This window comes from Bos grunniens, chromosome 25 (genome assembly GCF_055505025.1).
Source record: "Bos grunniens cultivar Pamir isolate PY7600 chromosome 25, Bosgru_T2T1.0, whole genome shotgun sequence".
In the NCBI taxonomy this organism is placed as follows: Eukaryota; Metazoa; Chordata; class Mammalia; order Artiodactyla; family Bovidae; genus Bos; species Bos grunniens.
The window spans coordinates 7,933,044-7,956,576 of record NC_141189.1 but is presented as its reverse complement, the minus strand read 5'-3'; the positions used below and the strand labels follow the sequence as shown (position 1 = coordinate 7,956,576).

Sequence of the window (23,533 nt, the reverse complement as noted above, 5' to 3'; positions counted from 1 at the left end):
ATTCAACTAGAATAATGATGAGGAACAATAATAGAATTGGTGACTGGAGGCTAACTTGGCACACTTTTCGCTGGTCTTCTTTTTAATTTTGTAAACCAGATAGAACCACATAAACAGTATTGTCATTTAGAGATGGATGAAGTAACACTGCATGAACTGGGTCCTGGGCGAGAGCCATCTGAGTAGCTTTCCTCCACTGTCCATTCCTCTCCCAGTCTACCTCCTCCAGTAGAAACCCAGTGACCTCACCTCTCCCTTCCCATACCACCTGGGATCCCTTTCTGATCTGCTTCCACACTGCAGTCAGACTGACTTTTTCGTTATGCAAATCTGATCACGTCATTTCCCTGTTTAAAATCCATCAATGGTCTGTCTGTGAGACAAAGTCCAGAACCCTTCGTCTACTCCAGCGGCCTGGGCCCCTCCCTCCTGAGTCACTGCATTCCCTGACTCAGCTCAATGACGAGCAGGGCTCTTGGACTACTAATGGTGTCCCGGTGTGGATGATATGGTTCGTGGCCACTCTCATCATCTCCCTCTCCTCCTCCTGCTCCCTGGGGCTCACTGCCACCTCTGACCCTGCCCTGTCCTTCCCCATCTACACTCTCTTGCCCCGGGGCTCTGCCTTCAGAGCACTGCTCACACCTAAAATTCACTAATGATCTGTGTGATGACTTTTGGATGCCCACATTCCCACCAGACTCTCCAGTCCACAAGAACAGGAAGCTGTTTGTCGCACCTGCTCCTAGTCCATCCCTGGTACTCAGCACCGTGCCAGGGAACAGCATCCTCAGTGCTGACGGGGCTTCGGGGGTGCTCCATGGAGCCAAGGGGCACAGCAGGGGGGAAAGATAGCATACACTGGCCACAGTAGCAGGATGTTTCTGATAACAAGTATCTGGCAATAACCTCAAAACTGATGAAGGAATGAGGCACATCTGGTGACAAGTGAGAAGGGAGGTAAAGATGAGCTCTTAATGGTGGCAACTGTTCAGAGGACACAGCAGGACAATCGTGGATTTAAATGTTTACTCGGTGTCTTTGATCTAAAGGAGGTTTTTGGAAGGAGAAATAGCGCTACTTGGGATTTCAGATGTGGAAGCTGAGAAGAGGGAGGAGCTTGGTGACCTCAATGCTTCTTTTGAACAATAGAGCTGCACCGCTGGGGGAGGGAAAGGGCTGGGGCAGAGGGGGTCCCCTGCTCCATGCGTGAGGCTGGGTGTGTCGAGCTTGGGATGCTGGTTGGATAGCTACTTAACCCAACACATTCTAGTTGTGTTAACCTAACACATGTTAGCACCAGCCACAAAAACCCAAGGCCTCTGAAGTGCATGTGCTGGTGTGATGAACCCTGAGTGCTAAGGATCATCTAGATGCTAAGCACAGTCATCTAGAGCACAGGCTCAGTAGCTGTGATGCACGGGCTTAGCTGCCCTGAGGCATGTGGGGTCTTCCTTATACTAAGTCACTTCAGTCATGTCTTACTCTTTGTGGCCCCATGAACTATAGCCCGCCAGGCTCCTCTGTCCATGGGATTTTCCCAGGCAAAGATACTGGAGTGGGTTGCCATTCCCTCCTCCAGGGGATCTTCCTGACCCAGGGACTGAACCCATATCTCTTACAGGTTCTGCACTGGCAGGCAGGTTCTTTACCACTAGCGCAACCTGGGAAGAGGGATCAAACCCATGTCCCCTGCACTGGCAAGCAGATTCTTAACCACTGGACCACCAGGGAAGTTCAAGTTGTTTCTTGAAACCGTAACTTAACACACCCCACCTATGTTTCTGAATTTGGCTGGATTGAAGCCTGGAGCCCACAGACAGTTAAGGCCCTCCGACTCTCCCCATTTATGTGACTGACCATCAATAAATGCATTGCTATTGACCAGGCCCTTCCTGTAAGCCTCAGCCACATTATTACTTCATCTGAGCGATAAGCAGACTTCAAAACACAGGTTGAGAGCGCCAAGCTCCATTCCTGCTTTTCAAGTACTTGTTAGATGTGTCAGACCACAGCATTTGTAAGAAAGACGTACCTGGGAGGCAGGTAAACGTGATCTATGTGGCATGCAAATATACTCTGATGAACTCTTATTATTACAGAAAACATCAAATGTTATTTGCTCACACCACCTTAAATTAAAACTGCCAGCCAAAAAAGGACAATTATGAAGCATATCACCAATACAAGGAAAATGATGATGGAATAACATTAAGTGGAAAAAGCAGAATATAACTATATACTCATGATCAAAGTTCCTTAAAAATTATATATGTATATGAATAAGGACTGCTCAGGTAAAGAGGCATGCTGATGAGAAAAGTGGTCTCTTTTCTATTGATAGGCAGTGAAGATGGCAAATAACTGCAGACAAAGAAACCCAACGACTTGTTCAAGTGGCTTCCCAGTGGAGAAACCTCACTAAGGGAGGACCCAGGGACAAGCTGGACTTTTTTTAAAAAAAGAGTGTAGGTTATTTAGAAAACAAGAGCTGTAGGCTCTCTGGGTCTCTGGCAAAAGGCAAAGTAAGCTGGCCCCTTTCAACTAAGTCACTAACAGAGCTAGCACTGGCACAAGAAAACGCAAGCAGGTCCCCCAAGCCGCTGATGCCTGAGAAGGACGGCACGAGTGATTCACTCACCGTGGAAGAGGCTTCACATGCGCCTCGGTCAGAGTGTTTGGGAAACCCTAGGTGGGTACAGTTGAAAGGCTAGAATTTGGAACTAAGAGCTGGATAAACTCCTGAGATAGCAAAAGGGTTAGAACAAAGGCAATCCCTCTCCATCACTAGGCTGTTTCCCGACCTTATTCCATTTTACAGATGGGAAAACTGAGGTTCACAGAGGAACAAGGGATGTGGTCAAGAACTTATAAGGAGACCCTGGCATCTGGATCTCCCTGCTCCTTGTCCCAAGTGTCTAAGTGAGTTCTCCTGATCCTAGTTTGGTGTGGCCTCTGGCTCCCAGAGGGGACACAAAGCCCTCAGTGGACTTGAATTAGAATACAATACAGATACAAAGGAGACTTGTTTCTGCTTTGCTTTGTTAAGACAGTTCTAGCTGTGTTGGTGACGCACACCGGATTCCTAATAAGGGCACGCTTGCAGCTCTAGTGGGCGGGGTGGGGAGGGTGGTGGTAATTTGGTTTCCTTGGTCAGCAGAGGATGGCATTCGAGTGGCTCATTTTCTGATCTGAGTCTTTTCTGGACTGGGTTGGGACCCGTGTGACTGTGTCTGTCACCTCCCCATGGATTGAGTGGACCACCTGGGGACAGAGGGTTGATGGGACCAGTGGGGGCTCTAAATTCCATCTTGCTTTTCTAAAATAAGGAATGAGGAGCCATTATTTCTCTGAATGCCGTAGCAAGTGTTATTAAAATTGTAGCTCTTTATTGCCTTCAAAAGAGGAAACATCTCCTACACATTGTAGTTAAATGGGTTACCACCTGCCCTTTGATATGAAGTGAAAGACTTGGCCAGAGGTCACTGATTCCCTGGATGACCTGGGAGAGGAACGAGGCATGCGAGGTGCCCTATCGAAGCCATTCCTGAACACGGAATTGGTCAGCCCAGAACCGTGAACATCCAGGGCGTCTGCACAGTGCACACACAGGTTCTATTTCTTCTCTGTGAAACATGCAGCATTTTAAACCAAAGCCTAACGTGGCAGCTCCATCAGAAACACACCGACTCACCAGACACAACACCCATGGATGGGCTGCAAGTGCTGGGCTTACCTGGAACATCAATCAATCTCTTGTAGACATTCAAGAAGGCTGCCTCAGCTTCTTTGCTTCTTTTACTCAGTGCATCAATCTGAAAGGAAATGGGAGGAAGACAAGAAGAACAAAGAGCTCAAAATTTGTCAAGAGGTGATTTAATAATCATTGCATGTCTACTGAGTTCCCATGGCAAATGGGAGGCTGATTTCTTCATGGAAATGCTGGACAGCTGGGCCTTCAACCTCTTAGTGTAAATGTCTACAAACACATGAGAGGGAGAAAATCCACGGGCACCAGCCCGTTGAAGGGGAAGGAGGCAGGGCAGTCCCATCACCCAACAAAGTTGGGGCTCTCCAAGAGAACACGTTCTCTTTCCTTCTTCCAGCAGTATAGACTAAGAGCTGACACACGCCAGACTCCGAACTGGAGGCAGGGCAGAGAGGGACAGCTCTCAGCCCCAGGGGCTCGTGGTCCAGTTGGGGAACAGGTATGTAAATGAGTAGTGAAATCTCAGCCAGGGGACTTCCCCGGTGGTTCAGCGGCTAAGACTCCATGCTTCCAATGCAGAGGACCTGGGTTCGAACCCTGATCAGGGAACAAGATTCCACATTACCACAACTGAAGATCATGTGTGCTGCAACTAAGACAAATAAATGAATCCCAGCCAGGAAAGTGCTCGGTAAGCAGAGTCCTGGGGACACCAAGAAGGGGACGGGAGTTGAGCAATAAAACAGGTGACATCTGAGCAGAGTTCTCAAGAGCAGCTCACCAGGTGGAGAGGTGACACGAAAAGGGGAGGAACATATTCAAACTCCAAGGTTCTGAAACCTGCGAGCCCTTAGGTCCTCTCCAAGAATTTTCTGAAAACCAAAGACCCTCCTTCTAGAAACACCTGTAACACACACGGTTACACGCTCTACTTGTAGGACACTCATGTGTCCACCTGTATTCTGTCCATAGAATCCAGATGAAGAAACCCAGATGGGGCTATTACACCCCAGGGAATGTGGGGCTGCTGGGGGCGAAGTGCACGGATACATGGGTGTGAGACTGGCCAGGTGAGGGGGTCAGTGCACTATCTGGACCTGAGTCAGAGTGGAAGCAGGCCAGGAGGGGCAGGAAGGAGACGACCTTTCCCACCAGGTTGCTGCCTCTGCCCCGGTGAGAACGTGCAGGGCAGCGGAGTGGGGACTGCAGGAAAGAGGCCGAGCAGAGAGCCCAGGTCCAGCTGAGCTGATGTGAGACTCAGAGGATCCAGGAGTGTTAAGGATGGTGTCTCAGTTTCGACTTTAGGCGACGGTGAGTTTCTGCCTCAGTGGCCAGGATCAGTGTGTCTCATGAACCAACCCAGCTGAGCTGGTTTCCCTCCAGTGAAAAGCCTATTCATCAGAGAAAGGTGATGTGTCCCCAGCACACCAGACACACATCCAAAGAGGCTCTGGCGGCTGGCTGGATTCAGTACGTATTTTGCTCCCCAAACACGTTTGCTCAGACAACAGATCACTTTTTACCCCTGAAGTGTGCAAGATGCTACACGCACGGAGTTCACGCTGGCTCAGGAAAAGGACACTAAATTATATATTCCTCTGTCCCCTCACAGAATTATACTCTGTCTCCAACGTTATTAAAGAGGCAAAAGGATGTGGTATAATTACAGGGACTCTCACCTGAGCCAACCAACAATTTGTTAAGGGCTGACAGAGGTCACCTGATTAAAGACGGGAAGACCCTGGGGAGGGGGACACAAGGTTTGTGGGAGGGGGAGCAGGGCGGGTCTCGGGGAATCCAAGGCAGTGGGAAAAAAGCACAGTGCATGGACTTCCAACTTCTACCAACTCGTGCTGCAAAATGCCTATGTGAAGGCAGTTGTTGAGGACTCAGACCCACTTTCTCCCCTAATAAAACAAGGTGGTGATTTGGGCATGTTTTCCAAATAATCCATAAGGACTACTTAAAAATGTCAAGGTAGTCCTCTCTTTATTTTTAAAATAAAATCCTTCCCCCACTCTGATTCTTGGCAGTTCATATTCATTGTATAATTAGAAATATATTAAAAAATAAAGAGGAAAATTAACCCCATAATTCTGCCATTCACCAGTGGAAGTCATTCCTCTGTCTGCGGTTCCCTTTTAATTTTGAATGAAAGGTACGCATGTAGGCAAACTATAGAGACAGTAGATTAGTGGTTGTCTAGGGCGGGGGACCCGGAGGATGATGGCTAAGGGGTGTGGGTTTCTTTTTGGGGTGATGAAATGTCACACGATTGATCATGACTGTAGTAAAAGTCAATGCCAGGTTTAAATGGGTGAATTATATGGTATGTAAATTATATCTCAATAAAGCTGTTTCAAACGTGTGTGTGTATATGTATTAAAATCAAACTGTATGGAAAATTTTGTACTGGGCTTTCATGAACATATAAAGTCTTTTCAGTGTCTATTATATAATTTGGGGAATGCCTTAGCAGTATTATTTCAGCTGTTCCTAACCACCACTTACATCAGTGTTTTGAGCAAAGAGAGATATTTGGAGTTGCCTTTCCAGATGTCTCGAGTTCTCCCTTCACTCCGGGCCTTTCTGCCACCTCCTATGCGCACTGTGCCCATGGGCATCAGAATCTGCCCCAGAAGTAGGGCAGGGGCCCCAGCTGCTTTCCACGCCTCTAGACACCTACAGACGCTTCTCTGCTCAGCTCCAGATCTGCGTCCCAGGAATTCGGCCTAAACCCACAAAGGTGGCTGCCTCTACAGGGGGCAGAGAATGGGATGTGGAAGGATCCTGAACACTGTCTTCTCTCTCCTGTCTGGGTTGTTGGTGGGGATGTGGGGGAGGGGTGAGTACCCTACACAACACACTTGGGACTGTTATGGATCGTACCGTATCCCTGTCCTGAGAGTCCTGACCCCCAGTACTCACGAACATGGCTTTATTTGGGAATAGGGTCTTTGCAGATGACCGTGTTCAGATGAGGTCATTAGGATGGGCCCTAATCCAACATGACCTTGTCTTTATAAACAAAGGACATCTGGACCCAGAGACAGTCATGCACACAGGAGAAGCTCACGTGAGCAGGAAGCCAGGGATATGGGTGAGGCACCTACAAACCAGAGATGGTCAGCAAACCACCAGGAGCCAGGGGAGGGGCCTGGAACAGACCCTCCCTCACAGCCCTCAGAAGGAACCAGCCCTGCCGACACCCCAACCTTGGCCTCCGGCCTCCAGACTATGAGAAGCACATGTCTGCTGTTGAGGCTGCTCAGTCTGCAGCACTTGGTTATGGCAGCCCTAGCAAATTAGTACAGGAACCTTGAACCTGTGTCTTCTTTGTGCTCTGTTTGCACAGATGCAGGAACACTCAACCCAGACTTGCGAGAACGAGGCCAGGCCGCTGAGCTTTATTATTAACACATTAGGCACCTGGGCTGAGGATTCTTAAGAGAGGTGGTGAGAGCGCCACGTGTGGGTGAGTTTCTCCTTGATGAAGACCCCCAAGCCTTCCTCCAAGGTTTCCAAACCTGGAAGGATTTGTTGATTCTGGCAATTTTGAGACTTTCTCTGCTCACTCACTCTTTTGACTCCTTCCATGGGTTTGGGCTCAGAGTTTGGGTGTGTCCTCCCCCTTGCCCAGCTCCATCTTTTCTGGGGTGGGCTTTCCCTTGCTGTGGCCTGGGGCTTCTCAATTCCATGCTTTCTCTTCCTTGAGCACCCTTTGTTGGCATCTATGCCTCCTGAAGATCTGGCTGTGCTGCCAGACACAGTGCAGGCTCCAGTGGCCCCAGGATGCCTGTGCCGGGTTTTCCTGGAGCCAGGCCGGCCGGCCTTGTGTGCCAGCCCCACCGACCAGGGCTGGGTGGGTGGGGGAGCCCAGAGGGGTGAAGTGCTCAGCACCTGGCGCAGGGAAGTGGGGCCCCATCTGTCCCCCTTATCATGTTGTGAGAGAGGAAGAGACGGCATCATCTTCATCCTCATGCCCTGAGCGCCTACCTTTGAACCAGAACTCAGCGTGGCAGCCCCTCGGCACAGGGGGTAAGAGGTTTGTGAATGAGAAGAGGTCTGCAGTGAGGTCTTAGGCACGGACTGGATGTCAGGTCCTAGGTTAGACATTCTGGCTACTTAATGTGCAAAGCTAGCCCGAGGCAGAGATGCTGTCTACCGCCCACACGCATGCAGGGCCACCGCGAGGAACAGTAGAGTACAGAGGGGCTGCTGTTGGTGGAGCTTGGACAGATCTGGAGAAGTTCTGGCGGTGCTCAGGCCCTGGGTAAAACCTGTTCTGCTCTGGGGATCCGCCTCGCCTTGCACTCCAGCCACACCCGGTTACTCCCTATTCCCTCAATAGTGAGCAGTTTCCCCGCAGCCTGGAAGGCGCCTCCTTGGAATGTTCCTCTGATCCTCCAGGCTCAGCTGATCCGTCTCTGGGCTGCCGGCCACTCCCGTCACCACATAGGATTGTCCCGAAGGTCCAGGACTGCAGACGAGGCTCCGTCGGGAGACCCAGGATTCCCTGAGAGCCTGTGCTAGGCTTTCCTCCCGATGGTGAGCACATAGTAGGTGCTGAATACATATTTATTGTGTGAATAAATATTTACCTACATTGGTCAACTGTTTTATTTGCAGAAGTGAGCACATGGTGAAGGGGTACAGCTTGAGGTCTATGAAAATGCTTACTATGTAGACAGCGCTGTGACTCGTCAGCAGGTGGGTGACCTGCTTCTCTGATGAGAGGCACCTAGTTGGCGCCAACACAGGGGAGCATCCTTTCCCATCACATATGTCCACGGTCTCCGGCCGGCCTCCTACGTTGTACTTCTCATCCCCACCCCACTCAGATGCCCACCCTGTGATTCTATTGAGAGTTTCCTGGATCCAACAGTTATCCTTTCAACATCACTTTTATAATGCTGAGTTGGGCTTTTCTGTTATAAGGATTAACATTCAAGATAAAGGTCTACAGAAAGGGGTTTTATTTTAAATCTTAATTAATATTTGCCTCCAGCAGGATGAGAACTCAGAGGCCAGGGCTAGAGGCCAAGCTAATGGAAACTGATGATGAGACTCCCGAGATTTAGAAGGGGTGAGGGAACACCCAACCTGTGGGCGCTAGCAGAGCTGCACTATGGGGCTTGGGGCGTCCTGTAGAGTGTTTGCTACTGCTCCCCCACCGTCTGCCCTCCCTGTGAGGGAGGGCGTCGCCTGTCTCTGCCCGTAGCCACATGACGTGTGGGGGCTTTCTGGACCACAGGTGGCAGATGGGGCCACGCGGGACGTAAGTGGTGGTGCCACGTGCTTCGTCTGCATGTAAGACCTAAGAGTGAGTGTGTGGTTCAGCTCTGCGTGCTCTCTCTCTGCTGTGAGAACAGCACAACCTCAGAGGAGCCACTTCTTGCACTGGGATCTCTGAATAAAGACATGTGGGACTTCCCTGGTGGTCCAGTGTCCAGTGGTTAAGAGTCTGCCCGTCAATGCAGGGGACGTGGGTTCCATCCGTGGTCCAGGAATATCCCACATGCCTCCTGCAACTAAGCCCGTGGCCACAGCTACTGAGCCCGAGAGCCGTAAAGCTCGTGCTTGGCAGCAAGAGAAGTCAGCGCAGTGAGGAGCCTGCACGCTGCGGCTGTGCTGGTCCTTGCACCACCTGAGCTCATGGTGAGTCTCCTTCTGTCCACTTCCCACACTGAGCAAGGATGCCTCACGTCTGGAAGCATCCTCTCCCCACCCTACGGTCTGTCCCAGGGCAGGTCAGCAGCACCTTCCTCTTTTGACCTCCACCCCGCCCCCTACCAAGCCCCCGCCAGCCCCCAGGTCCTGACTAACATGGGAGGCCTCCTGGGGTATGTCTGTGCATGAACAAGGGTAGATTCCAGGCTGAGAAGTCTGCGCTGGTCAAGAGATGCCTCGAGGCTCACTGGTGACTTTTATAACATTGAGGACCTTGGAAGATCAGGGTAGAGAAGGTAGTTTTCTACAGTTGAGAGCTTCGAGAAGGTTGGTAATATCCACCGCACTTTAGTCTAAGTAGTGTGGTGCTGGCGAAGACCCTTGAGAGTCCCTAGCACTGCAAGGAGATCAAACCAGTCCATCCTAAAGGAAATCAACCCGGAATATTCGTTGGAAGGATTGATGCTGAAGCTGAAGCTCCAATACTTTGGCCACCTGATGTGAAGAGCTGATTCACTGGAAAAGACCCTGAAGCTGTGAAAGCCTGAAGGCAGGAGGAAAAGGGGATGTCAGAGGATGAGATGGTTGGATGGCATCACCGACTCAATGGACATGAATTTGAACAAACTCTGGGAGATGGTGAAGGCCAGGGAAGCCTGTTGTGCTGCAGTCCATTGGGCTGAAAAGAGTCGGTCATGACTGAGTGACTGAACAACAACAAGAAGAAATGCAGCGTCGTGACAGCCAAGCTCTGGTCTGGTTTAGGGGCGCCAACTGCCCTAGTCAGAACTAGAGGACCCTGGGGAGGAGGTGTCAGTGGAGGGCAGGGAAGGGAAGGGCTTTGTGAGTGGAGAGGAACCAGTCAGGGTAAGTCATCTCTAAAAGGGAGTAAATAAGACCTCTTCACAGGCTTTTTGTAAATATATTTTTAAAAATGTGTGCACATTGCCAGCAAGTGGACTGAGCACTTGGGAGGCATGGAGCCTTGGTAGCTGCTGTTACGCTCTGCTTGTGGGCTGGTGACTCTAGCATCTCTGCCGGGGTGGCCTGAGTCCCAGGGCCATGACTGCTGCACACTCCACTCACAGTGAAAAGGATGCTATTCATTGGGTACCCTGAATGGGCTGCTGTGGATGCTGGACATAGCCCAGCTGGGCTACCCCCACGGCCACACACAGAGTGCCTTGTCATGCCAGCTATGAAGATGGACAACAGCGTGGACTTGGTACAAGGGCCCAGGGATCACCAAAAAGATACGAAACAGAATGATGGGCCTTGATGACTGCTCAGTGGGGCGTATTTTGAAGTGGAAATGGCTCATCCTTTCAGGGTGTTGCTCGAACTTGCCAGGCACAGGTGGTAGGCAGGGCAGAGGCACCTGGGGCCAGGAGATGGTACAGTGCCAGAAAAGCAAGGCTGAGCCGCAGCCCCTAAATCAGCCTCTCTGTGCCTCAGGGTCTATGTCTGCAAAATGGGGAGAAGAACTCTCGTGCTGTGATTGGTGATGGGGACTGCCATATGGGCAGTGCCATTGCTCAGATGCAGAAACTGACCAAATTGCTCAGAACCAAGCCCCCAAGCAAAACCCCTACTCCAATATGATGACATCCCCTGCACAGCACTGGGACTGGGGGCCACGTGGCTGGGGGAGGGGTGCGGGTGGGAAAGAATGTATGCTTTGAAGGAATGCAGACTTGGGTGCTGATGGCTGGAGGATCTGGAGGCGGGTTACTTAATTTACGCCTGGGTCTCTTCATCTGTTTAGTGCATTGCTGAGTGGTTGTGAAATGAAATGTGAGTATCTGGAATGGTCGGGAGCATGCAGAAGCTGAGTAAAGATCCACGTCTTCCTGAATAACCCCAAATCTGCACTCTTCCCACTACAGCACAGGCTGGCCTCCGCTGCCATCCAGCCCAGCAGAAAGCCAGAAATGCTCCAGGACAGAGACACTTAAACGACATTTAAGGCACCGTGGTGGCAACAGCACACTCAGGAACAATCTGCTAGCTACACCCTGGGAATGTACAAACTAATGGTTTAGAAATAAACACAGACCGTTAATGCAATTTTCAAACTGATGCGCGTTGCTGGACTATGGGCCAGTGAGGATCAGGAAGAGCTGCAGGGATACGAAAGAATAGTTCTGTCTCTACGTCTGGCTGCAGAATTCTTTCCAGAGCAAAACACGATGTCAAGAGCCATGTGGAATTCCAGAAGGCAACGGAGAATGACCAAGGTCCTGTCCAAAACAGATGTGGATGGAGCCACAGCTTCCCAGTTCTAATTTTAACTGAGCCCGGCCACGTAAAAGGAACATATTTTCTGAGAGAAGATCGCATTAGCTGAGAGCCCAGGAATTCTCCTCTAAGTATACGTCTACTTAATGCTTGGCAAGTACCAATCCTGCTATAGCCGAGAGAGATGAGAGAGGACCCTGGAGGAGACGCCCTCCGGCCATCTCTGGAGCGATGTGGAGAGATGAGAGGCTGGAAACAGGAGTGGGAGCCCAGCTGCCACCAGCAGCTTTGTCGCTCAAGGTCACGTTCCTTCATGACTCCCAGCACCCAGGCCCAGAGGGCAGTGAGGAAGAATCATGCTGGCGGTACTCCCTGTTGAAGAGAACTGAACAGGACTTGGTGGAAATCCCTACCCTGCTCAGAGCAGGGGGCACAGACCCCATAGGGCAGGTCTGGTTATAAAGGCAATGCAGTGCAGACCTGGGTCATGACATGAAAGTAGGTCTTACATAAATTGATGACACAGTCCTTAACTATCCCTCCAACCCCAAAGTTCCCAGGAGTAACAGACTGGAGAATTCCAGAAGACAGTGCCATGAAGAGTGGGTGGGGGTGGGGGGGCACAAAGAAGACCCATGGCGGAGGATAGCAAGAGCACAGTAAAGATGATAAAAGAGCAACAAGCACGTCGGTCTTCCTGTACGGTTTACAAAGCCCTCTCATGTACATCTGACATTCCAGCTGTCAAGGTGTATCTGAAGAGCAGTTGTGAGGAAGAAGGATTAGCTATCTCGTCTCTCCCTGGAGCAAGAAACCAAAACCAACAGGTAGAAGTTACAGGAAGGCAGATCACAGTTTAACAGCAGGAAAACCTTTGCAAACCACAGAGCACTTCCGAGGTGGGATGTGCTGATGCCTGTTTTACTAGTTCATTCATTCCTTCACTTTTGTCAATAAAATCATTTAAGGAGTGGCAAAATGTGCCAGGAGGTGTGCCAGCCTATTCTCTGTGGCCAGAGCCTCTACTTCCACTCTCAGAGGACACAGGGTGGAGCGGGCCATCCCCCAACCCTCCACAGGAAAGCCACAGCAGGGCTAGAGGAGAGGCTGCCCCAAGACTGAATGCCTACCTGAGACACTTAAAACACTATTTTGTGAATAGATGATATGTATATAGTAAACAGAATTCATTTTAAGTATAAAAACATATATGGTGTTCAGCAAGGTCGCATAAAATCAATATATGAAAATCAACTGTCTTTCTATACAGTAGCTGTAAACAATCTGGAAGTGAAATTAAGAAATATTCATGGTGTGGGAGGTTTAATTTATTGTTAAGATGGCAAAAGTTCCAAATCAGTCTGCAGGTACAATGCAATCCCCATCAAAATCCTAGCGGGCTTCACAGAAGGATAAGACTAAGATTCATATGCAAATGGTCCTAAGATTCATATGCAAATGAAGTAACCCCAAAAGAAAAACAAAGTTGGAGGACTCATTACAACTTACTTACTATAAGAACTTACTACAAAGCTACATTGACTAAGACTGTGAGGCACTGGCTCAAGGACAGATATACAGAACATACTAGAACTAAGAGTCCGGAAACAAACCCTTGGTCAAACGATTTGTGACAAGGGTGAAAGAGCAGCAGCAGCAGAACCGGGACAACTGGTCATCCATGTGCAGAGGAGCAGAGCTGGACCCCTCCTCACAGTATGCAAAAACCAACTCAAAGTGAATCAGAGGCCAAATGTAAAAGGTAAAACTGCAAAAACTCTAAAAAGGAAACACAGAGGTAAATCTTCACGACCTTAGCTGTGATGCCAAAAGCACAAATAACAAATGAAAAATGGATAAATTGAGTTTTACAATTTAAAACTTTTGTGCTTCAAAGGACACTATCAAGAAAATGAAAATACAACCCAACAGAATGGGAGGAAGGTTTTGCAAATCATATATCTGATAAAGGATTAGTATCCAGAATACATAAAGACCTCTTACAACTCAATAATAACAGATAAATTTAAAATGGACAAAGTATCTAAATATACATTTCTCTAAAGAAGATATACAAATATCCAATAAACACATGAAAAGATACTCAACATCAATAGTTATCAGGAAATGCAAACCAAGACCACAGTGAGATACCACTTCAGACCTACGAGGATGACTATAATAAAAAAGACAGATAATAAGCACTAGAGAGGATGTAGAGGAGCTGGAATCCTCACATACTGCTGGTAGAAATATAAAATGACGTACACCACAGGAAAACAGTCTGGCTGCTCCTCAAAACATTGAACACGGAGTTACTATTCCATTCCTAGGTATATATCCAAGAAAGATGAAAATCATTATCTCTGAAGAAACTTATATATCAATGTTCTTAGCAGCATCATTCAAAATAGCCAAAGAGTAGAAAATATTCCACCAGCTGTCAACTGATAATGAACAGATAAAACGTGACATAGTCACACAACGGAATATTACACAGCCATAAAAAGGAATTAAGTATTGATACAGGCCTCAGCATGGGTGACTCTTGAAAACATGCTAGGTGAAAGAAGCCAGTCACAAAAGACCCCACGGTGAATGATTTCATTCACATGAAATGCTGAGAATGGTTAAATCTAGAGACAGAAAGTAAGCGATTAGTGATTGCCAGGACTAGGGGAGGAAATGGCAACCCACTCCAGTGTTCTTGCCTGGAGAATCCCAGGGACGGGGGAGCCTGGTGGGCTGCTGTCTATGGGGTCGCACAGAGTCGGACACGACTTAAGTGACTTAGCAGCAGCAGCAGGGATTGGGGGCGGAGTGACTGCTAACGGGTATGAGCTTTCTTTCTGAAATGATGAAAACGTTCCATAACTGGATTTTGGTGATGGCTGCCCAAGTTTGTGAGTACGCGAAAAACCATTTAATTGTAAAAAAGAAAAGAGAGACAAAAACAAGAAGTATAAACATATCGTGGAAAGTTGGTTTCCTTCCCATCCTCATCTACCTGTCACCCAGCTGCCTGGCCTGGAGGAAAAGAGTCACTCGAGTATCTTTCCAGAAATATTTTACGCACTTAAAAGGATCTGTATACACACACTGTCTCCCTTAAAACACACACACACGGGAGGGTGTTATAGATACTGTTCTGCATCTCGTGTTGTGCACACTTCAGGTCAGCTCCCTATGTGATGGGAGGGGCAGGGCTTCCAGGCAGGGGGAGCCCGTGCAAACACAATGAGGCGTGCTCACAAGTGCAGGATCTGCTATGCCTGGAGCAGAGCTTGTGTCTGTGTGTGTGTCGGCGGAGGGGGCAGGGGGCGGGGGGCGGGATCGCGGGTGTGAGGTGGGGACGGGGCAGCCTAGGGGCGAAGCCTGGGGCCACAGCCTCATGCTGAAAGGTTCTGGGAGTCCCAGAGGCTGTCAACCAGGAAGTGATAGGGTTGCTCTGGAGGGGAAGGAAGAGGATCACCTGAGCAGGGATGGGCAGGTGTGCATGAGAGCCTTGGGAGGTTGGGGCTCATTCCGGGGGGATTTAAGAGTCCTGAAGGAACCGGAGGAGTCTGTGATCAATAACCAGAGCTTCCTCTTTACCAGCCTTGCTTTGACACCATGATCTTTAAATACACACACATACACGTCTCTGCTATGTAGTGCAGATTTTCCGTTATACAGATGAGGCACGGAGAAGCTAAAATGACTCATTCACAGTCACCCAGGTAAAAGATGATGTCAGGATTCAAATCCAGCTCTGTCTCCTTTCAAAATCTGGGATGTGTCTGTTTCGTTTTCTCTGCCACTCTCAGCTGTGTCCCTGGAGAGGAGGCACCAGAGAGGCAGCAGGGTGGGGGGCGCAGGGGGTGGGCAGGGTGTCACACAGGAGAGAAGCTGGGGGCAGCAAGGAGGAGCAGTGCACGTGCCCAGCACCCCTAGAACTGTTGGTTCACAGAGCAAGGGCAGCTGTGAAGCTTGCCTGGAGGGGGCTGACATGCAAGGGACTGGACATCACTCGAGGGTGGGCTCCTTCAGCCTGGGACCCTCGCTGGAGTGACAGGAGGGTGGCATCTGGCTGGGCACGAGGGAGCCACAGATTCCGGGATGGGACCAGGAGACGGTGAGAGGTGAGGACAGCCAAAAGCCTAGAAGCAGGGGGCACAGATCTCCCCCGAGAGCACCCCGTCTGCTCTTCACACTCATTCCTCCCCTTCCACCTGCCACTCTGGTTGGCGATAATGTCCCCAGAGCAGGTTGGGGTGGGGGAAGGCTTCGTGAGATCATGGAAATGGTGATTTGTAGAAGCAAAATGCTGTGCAAATAATTACTAGCAAAGAGAGCAGGGGCAGAGTCTGAAAGATTTGGAATGTGGACTTCTCCACCTTTGGGCAACAGAACCTCTCTGGCTCTCAGCTATGATCAGTGTCCCTGTGCTCCCCACCAACCCTCCTGAGTCATGCACATACGTTCACAGTCCTTCTTTTGACCATCTGGTCGTCGGTGTCAGTTTCATTTAAGGAATTACTGCATTAAATTGATGGAGCATTTAGTAAAATCTAATTAACATCCAGACTGAGTTTTTCCAAGGGAAGGGAGATCTGTAGAAAATAAAATACCCTAATAATTTAAATTCCACAGTATTCAAATAAATACTATCTGGCTGAATATTACAAGCTGGATAAATTTAGTTCAGGGAAAAAAAAATAACTATTAAGAGTCAGTCTATTCTCACAGACAAATACTACTTCTAATCTTCATTCAAATCACCTCTGCTCACTTCTTCACATATTATGTGAGAAAACAGGCACTAAGAGAGAGATGAACTGACTTTATGAAGGTCAAGGTCACTGGCAAGTCAGGCCTCAAACCTAGGCCTTATAACTCTAGGTCCAAGGCTTTTACCTGCATATCACAACTGCCTGCTGGCATCCTGAATGAGGCCGGGACTGTGAACACACAGAATTGAGCCTTTTTTCAATCAATAGAGAATGCTTTTGATTTATACGCCAAGGGTGTTAACTCTCCATCTATCCATCCATTCAACTAGCCATTCATCCATCCACCCATCCACCCACCTAGCCATCCACCTACATGCCCATCCCTTCATCCATCCATCCATCCGTCCCCATTCATCCATCGTGTCCTGAGTGCCTGCCACATGCCAAGCACTGTGCCATGTGGGGGTACAGATCTTGCCCAGTTGTTAGGCTCCATGAAAGGCGCATCTGATGTAATTACCTAAAACCACATACTTGGGTATAGTTTAGGTCTAATCTGGCACAGAGTAGATGTTCAGTAAATATTTACTGAAGGAAAGAATGAATACGCAGACCCTGTCCTCCAGGAGCTCATGGTCGCAAACAGAGCAGTGGAGCAATCCAGGAGCGCAGGTGGCCCTGGCTGAACAAAAGGTCACTTTGGTGGCTCCCTCAGTACAGGCTCCCTGACACAGACCTTGTTTCTCCAGCTCTTAGGGAGCAGAGAAGCACAGTGGGCATGTTGGAGGCTCTGGTGGGCACTGGTACTGGTTCCTCTGTCATGTGGGGCCTTGAATCCCAAACCTGTGACTCTGATCACTAAAGCCTCGGGCTCGGAGTCAACTTTGCCAATGTTATCGCTTTACTAATTTGTTCTAGAGTTCTTTGAGCTCCCTTTTTCTGCATTTCAACTTCAACAAACATTTCCCAGGCACCTACTGTGTGCCAAGGCCCTGGGAGACCAGCCCGGAGCCCTCTGTGGCCTTGTTCCATGGCAGGGTCAGCTGCTGCACCCTCAGGGAGCCCCACGTCCAAGGGCGCCTGATGCGGGTCCTCCAGCAGAAGCCAAGGTAGGCTGGGGAGGGCCTGTCGCACGCGGGCGCGCGCTGTAAACATCCACAAACTCTGCCGATGGTTACTGAGAGGATGTTAAAAATAATTATCTGCTGAAAATATTAGATTTGCTCTGGATTGTTCATTACATACAATGGCTTAATAGGACTTTTATTGAATAGCTGCAGAGCTCTGGGCCGAAATCAATTTGCCGTACCCTCGGAATCTTGATGTATGCTGTTGACTTCCCCAGCGTGCAGCAATTTGTAATAGCTTTGGTGGGCTGTTGTTTTCAAAGCTCCAGCTCCATCACAAGCATTTATTTCTGACCACAAAATTACATTTATTCAACAGAAAGCAGCTCCGGGTCTTTAAGAGGTTAACTTCTGGAGCGCTTGGCGGCGGTCCAGCCCCGGCCCGGGCGCGGCGGGCGCGATGGCACGGGCAGTGTGGCGGCGGTGGCAGCAAGCGCCGGGCTGGAGGCCGTGATGAATGGGCTGCTGAGCGCGCCCCCTCCACATGCGCTCGGCTCGCTCCCTGGCTTCCATAGATCACGGGCTTAGCCTCAACGTATCTGACTGAAATTGAATTTGGCTTCTCTCTCAACCGTTCATTTCCTATGTTATGCAAGGTTATATCCTTTTCTGCATGAGCAGAACCAAACCAGCTGCAGCTTTGCAGGAGAAAATGTGTTTTCAATTAGGAAGCTGGCCTGAATATTGAACCGCAGTCCTACTGCTCCCCTAATTGAGCCATCATGGAGTGGGCCTACAGGAAGATGCCGCAGCCACCAGGCTGTTGGGTGTCAGCAGAAGAGAGTTAAAATACACTGTCATCGTCCCCCTGCCATGACTATGACCATTGCCACCACAGTCACCCCACTACCAGGCACGTAGAGAGGCCCAAGAGTCCGAAGATGGCTGTGCTGGCCGAGAAGGAAGTTCCTCTGGAAATGAGACAGGACAGCAGCTTTTGCTGACCTCCAGCCAGAGCCGGTCGTGTCCTCAGGGTGCCCGGCCCACCCTGCACTCACCTGTTGAGGACCCTGGGCCGCGAACCGGCAGGTGTCTTTGATGCCCTCCAAGTGGGGAGGCTGCCTTATTTTTCTTTTGGGTCACTAGGAACCTGGGGCAGAGCCTCAAACACAGGACTTGGTGAACGAGGAAAAGGTGAGCAGAAGGGGATTTCAGCTGAGAATAAACACCCGCCTCAACCTGCTTGGTCTAGCAAAGAGGGCAATATACAGTCAGGGAGAAGACGCAGGTCCTCAAAAGGAAAAAGTTAGCAACGGGCTGAGGTGGTGTGGAAAAGGAATGAAGGAGGCCAACTTTTAGTTCAGTCTTAAAGGATGGAAATGATTTTTATAGGTGAGGAAGAGCAAAAGGTTATAATAACGGAGGCCGTGCCTTTAGGAAAAGGGCAGAGGCAGGAAACCACAGGCATGTTCGGGGACAGTAAATAGACCAGCCTGGTAGGAGCAGGAGCCAAGGACATGACGCCTGGAAATACATTTTAAAGCTAAATCATGGAGCTGCTTACACATGGATCTGAGGTGCTTGAGTGGGCACTGAGTCCCAGAACCTGATCTAGAGGAGCTGCCCTTGGGGGACACCTAGCCTGTGGGTCTGACAACCAGTCATGCATTAGAATCAGTGGGGACTTTGTAAAATGACAGATTCTTAGCAAACTCCATCTCTGCTGCATCTGCGGAATCAGAACCTTGGAGGGAGGAGCCTGGGGAGCTGTATTTCTGGAAACATGTGGGTGCTTCTCAGGCAGCCAGTTGAGCCATCTGAAGACCATCTTTTGGGAACCATCAGTCTGGTCCAATCTTCTCGACTACCAGCCCACCCGCTGGTACTTAATGTGGTACTCGCTGAGTACAGGCATGATGGGGACATAAACGTGTGTGCCACACACAGTCCCTACCTCTAGATTTCAGAAGCATGAGACTTAGTATAGGGCCAGTTAAACTGTGTTCCAGTAACTTTAAAAAAAAAAAAAAGGGCAGAATGTCTTTAGGCTCAAAATCACAAGACAGATACAAATGAAGCTCTACCAGAGGTGGGGAGGGGTATTCTGGAATGACTCAGAGGCCTTGGCATTTGGGTTGGGCCTTGAAGAATGGGGTAGGAGCTGATGACACCCCTGACAGGTGGTCCTCTGGCCTTTGTTTGAACACTCCCAGGAATGGGAAACTCACTACCTTGGATGGCTGTGCGTTCTATTTTGGAACAGATAGAGTTGCTGGAAAATGTCCCCTCTTCTGTTCTGCTGCTGACACTCAACCTACGCTTCAGGTCACTGAGTCACAGCAGATTTCAGAGTCCCAGGGCTCCCTGCCGACTACCTCGGTTCAGCCACTCACTTTACAGAGGAGCAAAGTCAGAAAGAAAGAGGCCCAGGAGCCGCCTGAGGTCACAGGAGACTGAGCGGCAGCACCTGGGCCAGAGCCCAGGGCCTCTGACCCCCTGCAAAATGCTCCTGGTAGAAAAGCACTTGGACACCCTGGCTTTATTTAGCCCTGGCCTTTAGATCTGGACACTTAAATATATGACAGGGCAACAGACCCGGGCCATGGGCCACCCCTGAAACTCTCAGTCACTTTAACTAACTCATGAAACAGTTATCCAACTTAATCCACTTCATCTTTTTTTTTTTTATTAAATCTGTCATACAGCCCTCCAAGTATGCACAGTCCTTTGCTTTCTGTGGTGCTTGGACTTTTTTGGACGACAGCCTTTCAAGGCAGCTTTCCCTTGTGACCTCTGAGGTCCCACCCACCCGACCCCGACTGGCTGCACAAAGGGTCTGCACACAGTCATGGATATTTACGTCTGTGGGGACCAGATCAGACACAGGAGGAGCTGGAAGGGGGGCTGGAAGGGGAGGGAGCCCAAAGCTGTGTCTGCCAAGCAATTCACACTAAATGGACACCAACTGTCCTTGTCGAAGACCAGGGAGTTGACTGAGACGATGGAGGGGCAGAAGGCACTGCCTCCCCGCTCCCCAAGCACCACCACTGGAGAACACGGGCTGGGGGGCCAGCAGCCCAGCCCCGCCGCTGTCACCTGGGTGACGGTGGGTGCTTTGCTTCTCCCTCCTCTGGGCTTAGCATTGTCATCTGTGAAGTGAGGCTGTTGCTTCTACCCACGTGTCCAGTGGGGACCTGGTGCATGCTCCCTGGGGCCAGGAATGGGGACACAGATGAGGCCAACACAGGTGGGAAATCTAGAGAGTGGCGAAGTGAAAACTCACACGCACAGAGTGAGGAACCCTGAACAGAAGAACAACGCGCGACAAGAGGACAGCAAGGGGGCCTTGGTTTGGACCGACTGTCAGAGGAGACCACTGTGAGGGCTGGCACCTGAAGTGAGCCTTACAGGATGGGTAGCAGAGGGCTGGGCAGGGGCGCTGGGAGGCAGGCAGCGGCCTGGCCAGGGCACCCCAGCGGCTGAGGGCACCTGGAGGCCCTGCAAGGCCATAGGCAGGGAAGGACTGAGGCACAGAGGAGAGGTCACGGGGGATGAGGGGGCGGTAAGAGTGGAAACAGAGATCAGTTAGGGGACCACTGCAATGGTCTCCATGACAGATGACACAGCTTCGGACAAGCACATGGGAGGTGACGACAGTGTTCTCTGGAGGAGGGAAGGAGGAAGCAGGGGTGTGGGAGAGAGGAGGTGTCCCACAGTGATCCCCAAGAAGGTAAGGGCTGGAGGAGGAGGGAATTTCAACAGGTGTGAGCCGGTGAGGGGAGGTGGCTGTGGGTTAAGAATTCTTTCCTGTAGAGAACTGCAAGGTCATGTCACTCAGAAGGTCTCACAGGAGCTGGAACTCCAAAGAGAAGACCGAGTTAGAGACACCTGAGTTTTCAGCGACAGATCCTCAGAGATGATACAGCAAAGACGGCCATTCTTCAGAGGTCTGAAGGAAAGGGAGGAACAGCCCAAGGAGACTGAAAATCAACAGGCAGAAAGGTGAATGGAAAACTCAGTGGGCAGAGCATCACGGGATGTCAAAAGAAGGGGTTTTCAAGAGGGGTCAGGTGGGCTGAATGTTGCTGGGGGAAGTGAGCTGAGGACTAAAAGCGTCAAGGGAGAGAGGGGCAGAGGCCAGACCCGGTGGGTGTGTGCCCAGGATGGACAGCTCTCTGGAGAAGCCTGGCTGAGAGGGCTGGGGGACAAAGGAATCTCCCCTTCTCCCTCCCTCCTAGGATGGCACGTGCCACCACTTGTAGGAACGCTGCTGAGACCATCCAGGAACTCACAGAGACTGAAGGCACAGCACAGGGGGTCCCTGCAGGACTGTAGTTCCTGAGAAAGCAGGAGCTGGGCTTCAAGCCCATGGGAAGGGGCACCTCCCCCTCACAGTGAGAGCCAAAACAGAAGATAGGTACAGCTTTGGAGATCCAGTGCTCAGTTGCTCAGTTGTGTCCAACTCTTTGTGACCCCATGGACTGCAGTCCACCAGGCTCCTCTGTCCGTGGGATTTCCCAGGCAAGAATGCTGGAGTGGGTTGCCATTTCCTCCTCCAGGGGATCTTCCCGACCCACGTCTGGACCCATGTCTCTTATGTCTCCTGCATTTTGCAGGTGGGTTCTTTACCACTGCACCACCCAGGAAGCTGGAGATCTAGTGACAAGAAAGGTAAGAGCAGCAGCCACTTCTTGGAATCATGAAGGCTGGGCGAGTGTCCCACAAATGCCATTCAGAGCATCCTCGCAAATGTTGCATTTATGCAAAGAGGTGGGAGAAAATAATATCTAGCTTCTGATATGCAAGAATAGAATTATGGAGCTACTGCCTTGTAAGCACAGTTCTTTCTTTTGGAGAGAAGTAGTTCATCCTTACAAAAGAATACATAAATCATAAACAACGAAATGGACACCTGTAAGGGAGGACATTCTCACAACCTTGGAAACCTCCTCTGGGCCTGCATGCAGTGAACTCCATTCTGGACTTCCTGTTTAACCTTTTCATTGTGCTTTTATTATGTAGTGATAAAGCTGTGTCCTTAAACAAACAGCCCGGTACTGCACGGTTTTGTGTTTCACTCACTTTCCCCTGCTGTGTTGTATTCCACTGTGTGACAACACTCTTTACTTACTCTTCCTGCTGCTGATGGAAAGCCGGTTGTTTCCACTTGTTTACCATCTGCAAACATCCCTGAACTTGTTTCCTGGGGCACATGTTTACATTTATTTAGGGCGGAGGATACCATTTATACCTGGGAGTGGAAATCTTGTGTCAAAGTACATGTGCTTCTTCAGCTGGAGAATCTGATACCAGACTGGTTTTCAGAAAGGTTACACCCATTTATGATCTTATCTGGACTTTTGAATTTTGGCCAACATGGTAGATGTGAATAAGGGGCATTTAAATGATTTAAATGCGGATGGTGACTTCAGCCACGAAATTAGAAGACGATTGCTCCTTGGCAGGAAAGCTATGACAAACCTGCTGCTGCTAAGTCGCTTCAGTCGTGTCCGACTCTGTGGGACCCCATAGACGGCAGCCCACCAGGCTCCCCCACCCCTGGGATTCTCCAGGCAAGAACACTAGAGTGGGTCGCCATTTCCTTCTCCAATGCATGCAAGTGAAAAGTGAAAGGGAAGTCGCTCAGTCGTGTCCGACTCTTCGCGACCCCATGGACTGCAGCCCACCAGGCTCCTCCATCCATGGGGTTTTCCAGGCAAAAGTACTGGAGTGGGGTGCCATTGCCTTCTCCGATGACAAACCTAGACAGTGTTAAAAAGCAAAGACATCACTTTGCCGACAAAGGTCCATATAGTCAAGGCTATGGTTTTCCCAGTAGTCATGTACGGATGTGAAAGCTGGACAATAAAGAAGGCGGGGTGACGAAGAGTTGATGCGACAAAGAGTTGATGCGTGCCGCAGTCTATGGGGTCGCAAAGAGGCAGACGCGACTTGGTGACTGAACAACAACAACAAAATTATTTTAATTTGCATTTTCCTGATTATATGGTTAAGCATCTCTTCATAGGTGCATTGACTGAATGATTTTCTCTTCTGAGAGTGCTGTTCATGGTTTTGTCCATTTTCCTGTTGAGATGTTTGTCTTTTTCTTTTCCTTTTTGTTTTTTTTAAATTTA

The 23,533-nt window shown here is 49.9% G+C and overlaps 1 protein-coding gene across 19 annotated transcripts in view; it reads right to left on the bottom strand.

Annotated features, from left to right (window-relative positions):
* CUX1 (cut like homeobox 1) overlaps positions 1–23,533 on the bottom strand; it is a 349,136-nt gene that overhangs the window by 154,093 nt on the left and 171,510 nt on the right. For all 19 annotated transcript variants that reach the window (XM_086374363.1, XM_086374364.1, XM_086374351.1 and 16 more), the window contains exon 4: positions 3,737–3,815. In XM_086374363.1, coding sequence (XP_086230489.1) covers positions 3,737–3,815 — 79 coding nt within the window. The remainder of the gene's footprint in view (positions 1–3,736; positions 3,816–23,533) is intronic.